We start from the raw sequence: 15370 nt of genomic DNA on the forward strand, positions 1-15370 counted from the left end.
AAATCTTGCAATGAAAATAATTTAATATTAGAATGACTATACATTTATTGCCAAAAATATCACACTCAATAGCTCAGTATTTGTATAAGAAGTACGTACTCACACATGTACCTAGTACCATTTATTGCAGAGAAGATCTTCTTATACAATAAGTATACTGATTATACTATTAACTAAACCTGTTGAATAAGCACATTTTAATTGTGTTATTATAAATTGACACAGCTGCTATAACTATCCATACTAATGTCACTACAGAAATAATGATCCCTAAAATGAATAAGTATTGTTGTAAGTTAGTTTCCATGTCCGTGAACAGACATACTAACACAAAGAATGTAACTAATAGCAAGGCAGATAGTGTTTCCAAAGTGCTTCGTAATTTTGGCCATTTTCGGGCCCCAACGAAGTCTTGCACTGCGCCCTCCCAACACGAGCTTATGGCGCCAAAACCCAGTCCGGCCACCACGCAGCCGATCGAAAACGCGTCGTGGCTATCTGAAGCCGCCAACACTGTGGGAGAAATAAGGAAACTGTTAGACACCAACTTACTTAAAATAATGTTGAAATACCCAAGCAGAAACATACGTACCAAAACATGCAAGAGTAGATATAGTAAGGCCGAGCACTGCAACGTATTTAAAATTCCTTTTCGGCGTTTCGGTGAGCCATGGCGTACTCAGTAAAAAACAAAGCCAAGTAAATCCATGGAGAGACATTAAAAAATTTGACTCAGTCATAGAGATCTTCGGATGAACATGAGACGCGACCATTGGCAGGAGCACCAGTGATATCGCTAACAAACTTAAATGGGAAAAGCTTAGAAGTAGAGCAGGATAAAACCGCCACGAGGATAGTGACCTCGTCAAAGGTTTTATGAAAGTGTCATTGATACTATACATTGTGAATTGCAGTTTCCTGCGTATTCTGTATATTCTGTACGAAGGCATCCAAAACTTCCTTCGTATTCTAGCGTATGCAGATTCACAACGAAAACTGAACGATTTCATAATTTTTTCCCGTTGTATATCCGTAATAGGTGAAATATTGTCGTACGTCACTTCTAATTCCGAATATTCTCTGCTTTTGTCGCCTTCACAATCACTTCCAGAATCTCTTCTGCCGTGTTTCGTTATGTAATCGTCTAAATTGTCGCTTATTGTACTCAGTCTCTTAATGGCTGCACTATATCTCTTCTTATTCCTATTTATATCCATTTCTTTAACATCACTGTGATCATCTTCGTCTTCTTCGCTCTCTTCGGTTTCTTCCAGAATGTCGGGTAGAATGTTGATCCCGAAGGGATTCCGTCTTGTGTCCTCTGGACTATTAGGCGGCGTAATGGTGGTCGTGGTGTACGACTCGCCAGCATCTATCCTCAACACCTCTCCCCGGTGCAGGTTGTCATCTGACGGACTTTTCCAGCACTTCCTGCTCAAGTCGTGCAATTGCATTTCGTTTGAGTAACATTCATTTTCGACTTCATTGCTGTAGGTTGCATACGTTTTGGAGAGATCACTGTACCTAGAGAAAGAGACAGGCCTCGTTACAATAGGATTTACTTTGAGTAGCATAATAGCCGGTAGAGTTTGGAGCATTATTCCACCGAGTACTATATGTGCGTATGAGTATCCATAATGATTTATCAAGGCGGTTATTATGTGAGGAAAGAGCGACTGTCCAACCGCCTGCCCTGCTAGACATAAGCCTCGAACGATTCCAAGATGTGAGTCGTAGGTGTCAAAGACAATAGCATCAATTTGTGCTGATATGAGTGATGATCCGAGACCTGAAACAAAATTACAGTAAACATATTTATAATTTTCTAGTTCAAGGTTAAAGACATTGAATGTAAAAATAAAAATATTTGATGCCTTCGTTTTACCTCCTGCAATGCCATAAACAAAGGGCACGACATACATGGGCACGAAGCCGCACGCCACCAGGCCGGCCACGTTCAGCAGCAGGCCCGCCGCCGCCATGGCGCGGTAGCCCCGCGGCCCGCCCCACGAGTCTGCTGCTTCGCGGCACCAGCATTCTGAAAAATGTACCTACGATTAGGCCTGATCAGCTAATCCTCTTTCGCACAAGGTAAAGGTAGTAGCTAAAATATGAGTTGAATTATACTGGGGACGCTATTGCTATGTCTTGTATGGGAACCCTGCATTTTGTGATTAAGCACTGAGACTTGGCACAATTGTTCATTGGGTGGCCCTGAGTAGATAAAGATCAGGAGGCATCGAGAGCCCCCCTTAATTTAGGAGGGAGGAGGGGGGGGAAGGCTGGCGCCTCCGCGCTTCCTTTGAAACCATATTTCTCTAAAACTATACAAAATAGGGCATGCGATATATCATTTTCGGATAAATGAAGGACGAGGAATTCATTTTTGGAACAAAAAAAATTTATTTTAGAACAAAAATACAAAATAAAATTGGAAAATCTAAAAACGAGATTTTTTTTTATACATCTTATTGCACATTTTATGAAAACTGTAATGGTTTTTTTTAAATAAAAAATATTATTTAAGAGCTACATTTATCTAGTTTTAGAAAATGTATAATTTATTATAGAAATATATTATAGGACGAGTGATAAAAAATAATTTACATCGCCCGATAGGGTGATTTGAATGCACATTTCAATAAGTTTTGTTAATGATTTCAGGTATAATCACTATTTTTAACACACGAAAGCCGTAATCATTGTAGTTTATGGCTATTTTAGTGATAAATGTACTTAAAATAAAAAAAATACAAAAATTAAAAAAAAATTTAAAATGTGGTAATTTTTTTATAACATTATCCTATTTTGTTCTTTCTATACAATATATTCTATACAAAGCCAGATTTATGTAGTTTATAAAAATATACAGTTTGTTATTTAAATATATTACGAAACGCGAGATAAAAAATAATGAATGTGACGTGGCAGGGCGATCTTGATGTAGGTACGGTACGGGTCAGCTTGTATGATTCGATGAGGTGAGGTAAAGGTACTCAAAGCTCTCAAAAAGTGTAGTTATTTAGAGTACTTCAAATTAAACAACATACTCCTATACACCGTGTTTCACTTAACACTAAAAACCTGAAAACAGTTTGTTCGGAATCGAGAGTAGAATCGATTGAGCTATATCTTGATGGGGGTAATATTTTTATTTAAATTAGTATTATTAGTTATTTTTTAGGTGCCCATTCTATTGTACTCGTAATACAACATTGTGTATATCGCATTGCTAGAGGTTGTTTACCTTTTTTCAGTATTTAGGGGTATTAATACTGGCTGGTTACATGGACGATTATTTTTTCCGCTACTAGTTTGACGTTGTTTGTCAGTTCAATCTTAATGTTTATCATAAGTCATAACAAATTGAACTCGTACCTAATTACAACCTTGTCATTTTGAATATTGAGTTTATTTGCTTACTGCGATTACCTGTCCAATTTGAAGTTTACTGTGACAAAGCTTTAAAGTGTTTTACAGCAGGGACCGGACAACCCCTTCCGCGCTACAAGCCTTTCATTGGGAATCCCTAACGTAAGGACGACCCAATCGAGAGACTCTCCCTTTCGAACTGCAAGCCCATTCATTTGACTAGCCCTTACAAAAAACTTAGTGCCAAGAATTTGAACGGTAATGTTCTTAAAAGCGGCTTCCATGTTTATCTTACTTCGTTGGCAATAGCGTCCCAGCTATAAAATTCTAATTCATTATGGCTGATTTAAGCTAGTTGACACCCGTCGGTAGAAATTCAGGGCCGGATTAATGGTAGATGGAGTGGAGCGGCGGCTCTAGGCGCCACATGGTAAGGGTGCCCCCTTACCATGTGGCGCCTATCGTAAATGAGGAAAATTCCGGATAAAAAAAATGGCGAGAGGGGCCGCCGAGTATAAAATAAGGACGCCAAAACCATACCTCACATAGAATTGCGGGCGGAAGACCAACTAAGTTATACCTACAATATGCAACGTCGTAGGGTGGATGTTCCGGTCCCAAACCAGTTAAGGACAATATTTGTTTTTAAAGAAGTATTACGATTACGAAGAATATAATGGGTATACTATGAACTTACGTGTAAAGCCGTACGTGAGGATATGTGTGACTGGGGTGGACAGCCCGAGCCACGTGGGCACGCCCAGCTGCACCGCGTGCAGAAGCACCACGCCGTACGACAACACCAGATTCGGCACGCACACCTAGACAGGAAACATTGTCAACCATGGGATGAAATCATCGAAATTTTTAAATTAAAGAAAAAATGGATAAATTCAGTCCTCCGGCAGTTGGAAGCGTGATGGCTCCGGCAAAGCCAGAGGTCGCAGGTTCGAGTCCTGCCGGAGGTGTGAATGTTTCCGTTTTTCCTTTAATTTAATAGTACATTACATCAGAGGCCGGGAAAATGAGGATTTCCGGCCAAGTGGGTATATACGAGGATAGGGATACGAGGCCGGGAATCCGTTTTCACGCCGAGGCATGTATAGTGCTTTTCTCAAACATACAATGAAATAAAAAAAAATGCTCTAAAGGACAATATTTTATAAAAAAAAGTTACTTTGCAGGCCTAGGCCTGAAAAATAATATGAAATCCCTTTACAGTCCTCTCGAGTTGTTGCGCCCAAAAAGCGATACTTCCCAGCCCATTTTAAGAAACGTAAAGACAATATTTCATTGCATGTTTGAGAAAAACAAATTTACTTCTCCTTTTGAATTTGACAGACTATAATTTTATGCTAGTCGTAAAACATCGGCAGCAAGACTTCGTTATCCTCTCAAATATTCTGTGTTAATCTTGTTTCTTACAATAACTACTTATGATACCCATCAACGATACCACATGAAAGTGGAAGCGTAGATATACGTTTTAAGTTCAACTCGTTATCTTTACGCGATCCCAAGATAAAACACACCCTTCACATCTCTGTCTATCTTGACTTGGACAAACAGAGGGATGGGCAACAAAGTTAAACTACAAAAATTACATTTTGAAGTACAGAACCCTAAAAACCGACTAAGCTTCATTGCAAACATATTGGTACTTAAGCTAAATATATATTTGCAGCAGCAGAAAAAACATTCCTTCAGCTTATGCTAATTATAATCATAGATAGAGGATGCTCTTTGAATAGAGGTACCTACATATAGATACTTGCAAGAAGGTATTGTAAAACTATGTCAACAATTCCTACACTTTGTAGCTGTGTCTATTCTGACTTGTGATCATGATAAACATAGTAGTAGTTTATCACGACATGACGTTAAGAGTGTCATCACGGTCATTGTGATAAAACAACAGCTTTGATTCAAAACATTTTGCATTGTGACGGTACCTTACCTCTATCTACACATGCAGGGTTTTTGCGCAATATTATCAAACGAGCCTATCACAACAGCTGATAAATAAGGTAACTACCTATAATTTTCGTGCGAACGACCGGGTGGCTAGCCGAATGGCACAATCGCTCACGAAACGCTCACGAAACGAAGCGCTAGTAGATATCTATCTCTATCGCGCTTGCGTATTGGCGCGACAGAGCCAGCGGCGTATCGCTTTCGTTTGGCGTCGGAGAAATGCCATTCGGCTACGGGGCCTGACAAGTTGAAAAGTGCGCATGAATATTTTTTTTTTAAATGTTAAATAGGTATTGTATATATCGTTGTCTGAGTACCCACAACACAAGCCTTCTTGAGCTTACCGTGGGCCTCAGTCAATCTGTGTAAGAATGTCCAATAATATTTATTTATTTATTTATTGTACACTGTTTCCCTAAGACATAATATGCAGATACGATACATGTGATAAAGTTAAAGATTTACGTTAAGTTGTGCACTTTGTTGTTTACCATAAGGACTAGATTTGATTGTATTTTTATACTAATAACCTGTCAAGCCGTCCTTAACAAGCTGCAGTTAGGATTTTTTTCTGGGTCACGCCGACAGATTACCTACAATAAAGACCTATCCTTTTATTGTCTCCTATCGCTTGCGTATGTACTATGTACCTACAAACCAGGCAGCGCTTTTGGTGAACAATAATCTATTTAGCTTACTACTTTGAACTACTGAAATCGCGTTTTTAGGGTTCCGTAGTCAACTAGGAACCCTTATAGTTTCGCCATGTCTGTCTGTCCGTCCGTCCGTCCGTCCGTCCGTCCGTCCGTCCGTCCGTCCGCGGGTAATCTCAGTAACCGTTAGCACTAGAAAGCTGAAATTTGGTACTAATATGTTAATCACGCCGACAAAGTGGTAAAAAGGTATTTAAAAATGAATAAGGGTTTACTAAAATCGTTTTTTGATAATATTAATATTTTCGGAAATAATCGCTCCTAAAGGAAAAACAAGTGTGTCCCCCCCCCCCCTCTAACTTTTGAACCATGTTTAAAAAATATGAAAAAAATCACAAAAGTAGAACTTTATAAAGACTTTCTAGGAAAATTGTTTTGAACTTGATAAGTTCAGAAGTTTTTGAGAAAAATACGGAAAACTACGGAACCCTACACTGAGCGTGGCCCGACACGCTCTTGGCCGGTTTTCTTATACTTACCTACTGTAGTTAACTGTGGGTACTGTAGGCTACATCTCTCTTATTGCTTAGAACTTCAACCAGGAAGTTTTGTATAGTTTGCACAATACATACGTTTAACAGCACAACTGAAAACAGGAGTGACCAGCGCCAAGCGGAGTCCTGAGGTCTCGCTTCTATTTCCATCTAGCTATTCCTCTTGCATCTTCATAATACTCCTCGACGTCATAATGATTTCACAGACACTATTATATATAAGGAATTTAATTAATATATTGCAGAGAGCATGTTGACGTATTGACAGGACGGTGTTATCGGAAAGCCGAACGTGTACGTAGTTTCTTAGTTATCTTATCTTGAAACTGGAACTCGATGTTACTTCGATTTGTGTGTTCGCTTGTTTTTGTTACGGACTGTCTACGAACTATTTACTACCAAGGGTGAAGGAATCAGTCATTATCACAATAAAGTGAGAATTTTGGTTAGGGTAAATTGCCTATAACTGACCAACGTCCACTAACTGGCCACCATGTACAGTCGACCAAAAATGTGGTTTACCACCCTACGGGTGAGGTTCGTTTAATTAAACGTCATGCGACAACAAGGTCGATTTCCGCTTGCAATAATATTATGTCAGTGACAATCGCTCTGTCTATATATGATCAGGGGCGGCTCACTCCGCGATTCTATCGCCGCGCTACAAGTACATGTCAGCGGCCGCGAGTTCGCGGCCCATTCATTGGCGACGACCTTCGCGCGGCGCAATAAAATTCAATGTTGGCTGCTCGCGTGCGGTCCGTTTGTTAATGTAGGTAAGAATTTAGAATGGCGGCATTTTGTGAACATCAAAGGAGCCTTCTGTACTTGTACTATTATATATTCTGTGATATGATGTTTACGTCATGCCGTGTGTCAAGTCAACCTTAGCGATCGTTAGAGCTCACAGAAACTTTTGTAAAAACTGGTAGACCACTTTCTTGGCCGACTGTACTAAAATTAATTGTGATTTGATTTTCTTTGAGTTTCTTTTTATATTATATTATTATTTTATATTATTGGTTTCTTATTATTTTTGACGACCGATCTGGCTCAGTCGGTAGTGATCCTGCCTGCCGAATCCCGGTAAGAGCATTTATTTGTGTGATGAGCACAGATATTTGTTCCTGAGTCATGGATGTTTTCTATGTATATAACTATGTATTTATCTATTTAAGTATGTATATCGTCGCCTAGCACCCATAGTACAAGCTTTGCTTAGTTTGGGGCTAAGTTGATCTGTGTAAGGTGTCCGGTGTCCCCAATATTTATTTATATAATTTTTTATATTATAGGTTAGCTCTCAATAACTGGCCACTTTATGCAATAAAGAAATCTGTGTTCACCCATACATTTTTTAGTATAGTCCGCATCAATAGTAGCGGATGAAACAACGCACCTAAAGGAAATGATATCCTGAATAACTTTTCTAAATATAGGTAAATCTGTACAGTTTGTGGTCAGAAAGGGCAAAGATGAATTACTTTTTCTATGCGTCATCACAAATAATCTTTATTAAGCGATTACAGAATGGTAGTTACTTCCGAAGTGTCATTTAGGTCAGCTACTTTTGATGCTGACTGTACAAGGTTGTAGTTGGAAAGGAACCAGTTACTGACAGTCATAGCTGGGCATTAACTCGTTAATCTGTTAATAGTTAATTAACGAAGTTTCAAATTCAATTTCGATTAACGGATTAACTTTTAAGTTAACTTTAAAAAATGTTAACGGACTCGTTAACTTCCGTTAAATTTCTCCGAGTCCGTTAATCCAACACGACACGTGACGGTTGCGCCTCGAAAAACACGTTCTGAACGCTATTATAAAAGCCAGAAGTACGGCAAATCCTATGATTTACCGGTAAATCTTAGGTTTTACCGATTCCGGTCGCTAAAAGCCCGAAATATTACTTAAAGAAGTACCTATTGTTATATGTTCACGTCGCTTCGCTTTCACCAATGTTGATTCGGTGAATCCTAGGTTTCACCATGGCGACTGTACTATTGTCAGAGCAGCAAATTAGAGCCCAATTTACGACCACATTCACATCCCTAGCAGAACTCTCCTAGCCTCTATCGCCCCGACGGCATCATCGCGCATCCGCCTGCTGTGATCTTGCAGCTCTCCTGACAGCTCTCGGGAGTAGCTCAGATCACAGCCTTCCACATGCAGCCAAGAATTCTCTCTAGACACGCAGGGGCTGTGTATGAAAACCTAGTAGCTTTGGCAACCCCAACGGTACAGGTGTAGGTAAACGCGTACCATTCTTGTACCACTCATGAGTGAGATATGACAGGTCGACTGGTCGCGTTTTTGACAGGCGGTAACTGAGGTAACCGAAAGCGGTTGGGCGGCAGCGGAACTTTCAGCGAGAGTGGCCATATTGTACGATAGTACTCTTTATTATACTGTGCTGTGCTGTGCTGACAGCTGTGAGGTCAATAACATTTGTAACACATCTTAACCCTTAAATGCATAGTGAAGTATATATGCATCATGCATTTTTAACTATATTGACAGCATGTTAAAATTCGAATTTGAATAAATCTTTGTCAAGGTCATGCATTTAAAAGTTAAGGCATATGTCAGTGTCGCATCAGTGTCGTCAGTGACACCTAGTGTCGAGTAGTGGTAATGATAATTCGAATTCTGGTGTCTAGTAGCGGTTAATTATCAAAACCACTACTTGACGCTAGATGTAGACTACGAAATAACTCTCATTTGGGTAAGAAAAGTGATGAAGTTGCCTACTTATAATATATTTCTCTATGAGTTACTGTAAAGTTAATTTAATTTTCATTTCATTTCATCTCTTTTCCATTTCTTTATTAGCATTCACACTATACAGTATATACATAATATACCCATACAACCATTTCAGTCGCAAAATCTTCAAATCAGTAACTAACTGTCAAATGTGACATAACGCGTGGTAACGTCGTGCAAACAATGCGACCGTATTGTTACAATAACAAAATGTAGTCGTCGTGTGCACTCGTTACGGTAACAAAATGTGTACGAATTTGTGGCTGTCAATGTCACTGTCAGAATGACTTTTAACGACACTTTATTAGTCGACGTTTGCACACATAACGGTAACAACATGTGGACGAATTTGTGGCTGTCATTGTCACTGTCAGAACGGTTTCTGACAGTGACATTGACAGAATTTGTACACACATGTGTAGGTCTGATTACCGAACTGCTCCTAAACCACTGTAACCGCAAATGACAATCTGAAATACGAAGGTTTCTCAAACTTTCTTGTGAAGTTGTGGACTGGTTGCTTTGAATCATTTAAATATGAGCGAATTAAATAATAATAAACGACGACGACCATTTAAGCACTCTTCGACATTTTATAGAAATGTGGGAAAGTTAAGAAAAGTGCAGAATGATAATACAAATAGATAAGCACTTTATAGTTACTTAATGTATTAAATATATAATTTTTAATTCTTATTGATAAAAATGAAGTGCAGTGTTGCTTTACACAATAAAAGTAGGAATCAAATGAAATAGAGTATTTACTGTGATATTAATAGAATTTCTGTTGCGCAATGATAGTTTTTTTCAGTACAGATGCTGCTTTTTACACGCAGTAGTGCGAGCAAATCAAGCAATGATTCATTTCTTGTCTGGCCGAAACTCTTAGCTCAGATTTAGGTACTGAAAATCGTCATACGATACACGTGCGAAAAGGACATTCACAACTCGTGTCGATTTAAAACACTCCCTTCGTTCGTGTATTAATTTATCGCTACTCGTATCGATTTTCCTCTTTTCCGCACTCGTATCTACAAGTATTTTGTTTGGGTTACAAAAAAAAAACACATTATTTACTCTACTACGTTTTATTTATCTCTCTTTAACATTACAAATTTGTAGACACTTATCTATACAAAAATCTTGACAAAAGAAGTACAGATCGCTGAAATTAATGTTGATAGTAATATTATTGACGACTACTTCAACAAGTGTCAATTGTGAAATGCCGCAAAATACTAGTTGCTCTATAGAAGACCATAATAATATGATCCCCGATCCTTTACAACCCAGCAGCTCGGTACGCACGTTACATTTTTTTTTATCTTCTTTAGTGAGGGCAACTGAGTACGACGGCATATTTAATTGTTTATAAAGTTTGAGGATACCTGGAAAAAATTAATGCAAGAATTAAGCCATTTTGAAAATAGCTTTCGGTCACGCGTGTACGCTGCGACCATTTTGCGACCGTTTGTCGACCGTTTGGTGACCGTTTGGCGACTGTTTTTTACATGGAATATTACCGTCTTAATCCATATTTTAACAACTTTATTGGTTTTCTAGGCATTATTTTTAATATTTCAGTATAGTATATGCACCGGAGCACTAAAACTTCACCAATCAATATACATAACACGCAAACACCGAGTAGTCAATAATATTATTACTGGTTAAACTGAGGTAAATTGATGGCGCGTTGATAAATTTAGACTTATTTTATGAAATCACTCGAGCAATTTAATTGGCCATGGTAATTAGCCCACATTATATTACAAATGCAAACATTATTTATCTTTAACAAATTCTTACGCCATTACATTTTAATGTCAAATGGTTTTATTTATTTTTTACTTTGACGTCTCTGACAGTCGCCATTTGAAAAGAATGAAATGAACGAATGATTTTGGGAAAGTAGTCGCCAAACGGTAACAATGTGTGCACGCGTGGTGCACACGTACTGTCACTTCTGTGACCATTTGTGCCTGTTACCAATCGTCCCCATTTGGGTCGCCGCGACTAAACGTCGACCGTACTGCGACTAAACATTGAGACCCGAAGACCTGTGTGTACACAAAATAGGAGGATTTGCGTAGGAACGGCGACCGATTATGGTTATATGGGTACAGTACAGCACATAAAACCCCTTGAGGTGTAGCAAAAGATAAAATTACAGAATAAAAGTCAAGTAAGATATAGCGATACATAGTCAAAAAGAGAAAAAAAAAAATTATGCAATGTCAGATTAATAAATAGAACTAGGGTCTTTAAATATGTCATTATTGTCATTAATATTATTATTCTTCCAGAAGATCTCACGGTTCTTAATACATACCTGCTATTTTGCCATACGATAAATAAATAAATAATTATAAAAGCAGCCTTTTAGTAAAAACATTTTGAGGGAATTCTCGAAAACATGGTAGTCTTGCATTTCCTTTAGTTTCATTCCTTTAATTTTTCATAGGTTGTAAGCAAATAAACATTTTATCAATAAGTATGTGTATAAATAATATTCATATAATAATAACATTATTTAAATCTTTTATTTATAGAAGGCTTAGCCAAGCTTGTACTTCTATTAGGATTTGTATCATACTTTTTAGGGTTCCGTAGTCAACTAGGAACCCTTATAGTTTCGCCATGTCTGTCTGTCCGTCCGTCCGTCCGTCCGCGGATAATCTCAGTAACCGTTAGCACTAGAAAGCTGAAATTTGGTACCAATATGTATATCAGTCACGCCAACAAAGTGCAAAAATAAAAAATGGAAAAAAATGTTTTATTAGGGTACCCCCCCTACATGTAAAGTGGGGGCTGATATTTTTTTTCATTCCAACCCCAACGTGTGATATATTTTTGGATAGGTATCTAAAAATGAATAAGGGTTTACTAAGATCGTTTTTAGGGTTCCGTACCTCAAAGAGGAAAAACGGAACCCTTATAGGATCACTCGTGTGTCTGTCTGTCCCTCTGTTACGGCCGATTTCTCCGAAACTACTAGACCGATTTACTTGAAATTTGGTACACATATGTAAACCTGTGGCCCAAAGACGGACATGTAATTTAATTAAATGAAATTTAATCATAGGGGTCACTTTTGGGGGGTAAACTTGAAAATTAAAAATCAAAGTTATTAAAACTATATTGTGTTATATATCAAATGAAAGAGCATTTTATGAGCATTTGAAATATATTTTTTTTTAATTTTTAATTTTGGTACTTTAGAAGTAATTTAAGAAAATAGACAAAAAATGACCATTCCCCCCTTATCTCCGAAACTACTTAGCGTAAAATTTTCAAAAAAATACACGAGATAGCCCTCTACCTGTAGATTACAGGAAAACCTATTAGAAATCTACAGTCAAGCGTAAGTCGGACTTACGAGAAAAAACTCAAATTAAGATTTTCACTCACTGACGCTGCAAGCAGTTACTAAACGTCTTAAAATTTTGTAAGCGTGATGGACAGGTAGAAAGAAATTCATTTCTGTCTTTTTCTTTTTAGAAATTGTTCAATTTTTTTTTTCATTTGCCAAAATGACTTAAGTTCCTACTAAAAAGGAGGCGCTTAAGACCGTTTGTAAGTGGACTGAGCAAAATCGGTCCATAAAAAGGTCTCTGTTGACGAAAACATAGAATTTGTGCCAACGACAGCCCAAATCTGAAGTCCATTTTGCTCTATCTCTTATCGTTTCCGAGATATATACGTAAAGTCTTGAAAGTGCGAAAAGTTAACTTTGCCATCACAGTCGTTCAGGCGCTCATGAGTTCTTTGTATGGAAAAGTCGAAAACCGACTCGCACTTGACCAATGTCCATAGAACGTGTTGTGGTTTTTTACGCGGGTCCGCGACTGACGACGTTCGAATGTTTTGTTCGGAAATGTTTGATGGTGGTTTCTTTGAAACGTCGCCGGCGGCGGGTGGTTCGACGGGCGAAGGTCACACGCCGCACGCGACGGTCTGTATTCGTTTTGTACAATAGCAACGGATGGCGGGTGGCGTCTTTATATGGAAAATGACTGACTTCACTAAAGATAATGATGAACTCATTGAGGTAATACTAGAGAGGACACTGCGAGCAAAACGTTTGCACTACAAACATAAGTCCATTGGACTTATGTTTCTGCCTGCACACAAATAAAATGTAAAAATGCCTTCCTGCGCAACAAGATGCTGTTTAAGCCATACGAGAAAATCGAATAAAACTGACGTGTCACATTTAATCGGTTAGTATACACGCTATGTTAATCGATCTTTATTTAAGTAATTATTTCAATGAAGGGACGCGCTCCTCAAACGCGAAGCTATATCGCTGCCATTTTGTTGAACGAAATCATAGATTAATCGCATCATAATCGCACAGACTTGACATGTAGGTAATGAAGTATAGTAATTGTGATTATATTCTGTTTGTAATATATAAAAGAGAAATGTTAAATTTATTTCACGTTATACTTATGAATACTACACAGTTCTAACACGAGTTGTAATCGATATTTTCATACAATAATAACCTATGATTTTCTTCAAGGGCAATTAAAGTAGGTATATGAAAAAAATCAATAATGTATTTTTGTTTCACTTAGTAGAACTTAAACATAGCACAATGTATGATAGTGCTAAAATTAAACTACTTACCCCCTTATCCATAAACGTTCACTTTTCGGCGTATTGGTGTGATAGAAAGGGACAAACGAACTTTATCGGCTTGATAACTTTAGTGTGCGTTTATGAATAAGGGGGTTAGTATTTTACAAAAAGTATAAAAAAAGGTCTACACTAAGAGTGTCGCGTCTAGGTGGTCATTGGTCAAGTCTTACTCTATGACACGGTACCTCCCCACGCATGCGCCGCGCGCTGCCGGCCGGAGCACAGACTTTGTTTGGGGTGTAATTTCTAGTATCTTAGTACATAGTAATTCAATGGATGAATTGTACTTCTGTGAACTGTTTTCGATATACTTAATCGAATATATGATTTAAATTTTTCTTTACTACAATGCAAGTGTTTGAGTACCAAGTTAAAAATTTCACTTTCTTTTTGCCGGTTTCATACAAAAATATCGTTTGACTGTCTCTTTTTTTGGGTAATATCAATATTTATATGGAAACGGATTAAGTCGCGTATAATCTTCTTCCTCTAAGAATTACAATGTTTTTATTTTATTTTACTTTATTTTATTTTACTTTGTAAATGTATGATATCTATTTAAATTTATAATTTATATATAGTAGTGTGACTACTTGAAAAAAGAACAAATCGAAAAATATTCAATAAAATAATTTGATTTGTTCCCTAGTTGTATAGATGGCAGCACCATCTCTCTCGCTATATCGTAATCCTGCAAAGGATTCGTATAGGAGGTGCAAGCACTAATTGCTCGCCCTTAGAGTTGGTCAAAGGCGCCTAGCCTTATCAGAGATAACATACACTAGAAAAATTTCGTCGGGTACCACGGCGGGCGGGTGGTCTAGTGGTGAAGACGTTAGCCGCGTAAGCTGAAGACCCGGGTTCGATTCCCGGCTCGGCCACCAGTGGGCCTTGTCGTTTTTTCTCTCGTGTATGATATCTATTTAAATTTATAAGACATTTTTAGAGTTTTTAAAATAAGTACCTAAGTAGGTACGTGAAGTAACATGGGAAATTAAAAAAATATCATTAGATACTTATTGCGAAGGTGTAAACTATTTCCTTCGTTTTGCCACATATCAATAATTACCTACCTATATTAAATTCATTAATCCGTATACATTACATTTTTACAGTACGGTAAGTAATACTCACCCCGTTATTCATAAACGTAGACTAAGTTATCAAGCCGATAAAGTTCGTTTGTCCCTTTCCGACGTATTGGTGTGATAGAAAGGGACAAACGAACTTTATCGGCTGGATAACTTTAGTGTACGTTTATGAATAAAGGTGTTAAAATTTATAGCTACGAAATTTTACATAAAACACCTACTTTAAAATAAAATAAAAAATGTTGAATTTGGTTAACATTATAAAAGACCTCACGCAAGCTGTGCTAATTAGTTCGCGAATTCGTCGAGAGGT

General features: G+C 37.7%; 2 protein-coding genes across 3 annotated transcripts in view; one reads left to right on the top strand and one right to left on the bottom strand.

Moving 5' to 3' along the window:
* Window positions 1-7080, bottom strand: LOC125228531. 2 transcript variants are annotated; one of them, XM_048133126.1, is made up of 5 exons: window positions 6632-7064; window positions 4070-4193; window positions 1886-2038; window positions 593-1789; window positions 1-513 (listed from the first exon to the last, which is right to left on the bottom strand). In XM_048133126.1, exons 1-5 carry the CDS (start codon window positions 6701-6703, stop codon window positions 170-172), a joined length of 1890 nt encoding a protein of 629 aa, XP_047989083.1. In that variant the 5' UTR covers window positions 6704-7064; the 3' UTR covers window positions 1-169. The 2 variants fall into 2 exon arrangements, with proteins under 2 accessions (XP_047989083.1, XP_047989084.1); XM_048133127.1 differs by lacking the exon at window positions 1-513 and having other exon boundaries at window positions 1665-1789; window positions 1921-2038; window positions 6632-7080.
* Window positions 5282-15370, top strand: part of LOC125228533 — a 14658-nt gene continuing 4569 nt past the window's right edge. Inside the window, exon 1 of the mRNA XM_048133132.1 lies at window positions 5282-5399. The gene's annotated coding sequence lies outside the window, so the exon portion shown is untranslated. The remainder of the gene's footprint in view (window positions 5400-15370) is intronic.

This window comes from Leguminivora glycinivorella, chromosome 8, assembly GCF_023078275.1.
Source record: "Leguminivora glycinivorella isolate SPB_JAAS2020 chromosome 8, LegGlyc_1.1, whole genome shotgun sequence".
Classification (NCBI taxonomy): domain Eukaryota; kingdom Metazoa; phylum Arthropoda; class Insecta; order Lepidoptera; family Tortricidae; genus Leguminivora; species Leguminivora glycinivorella.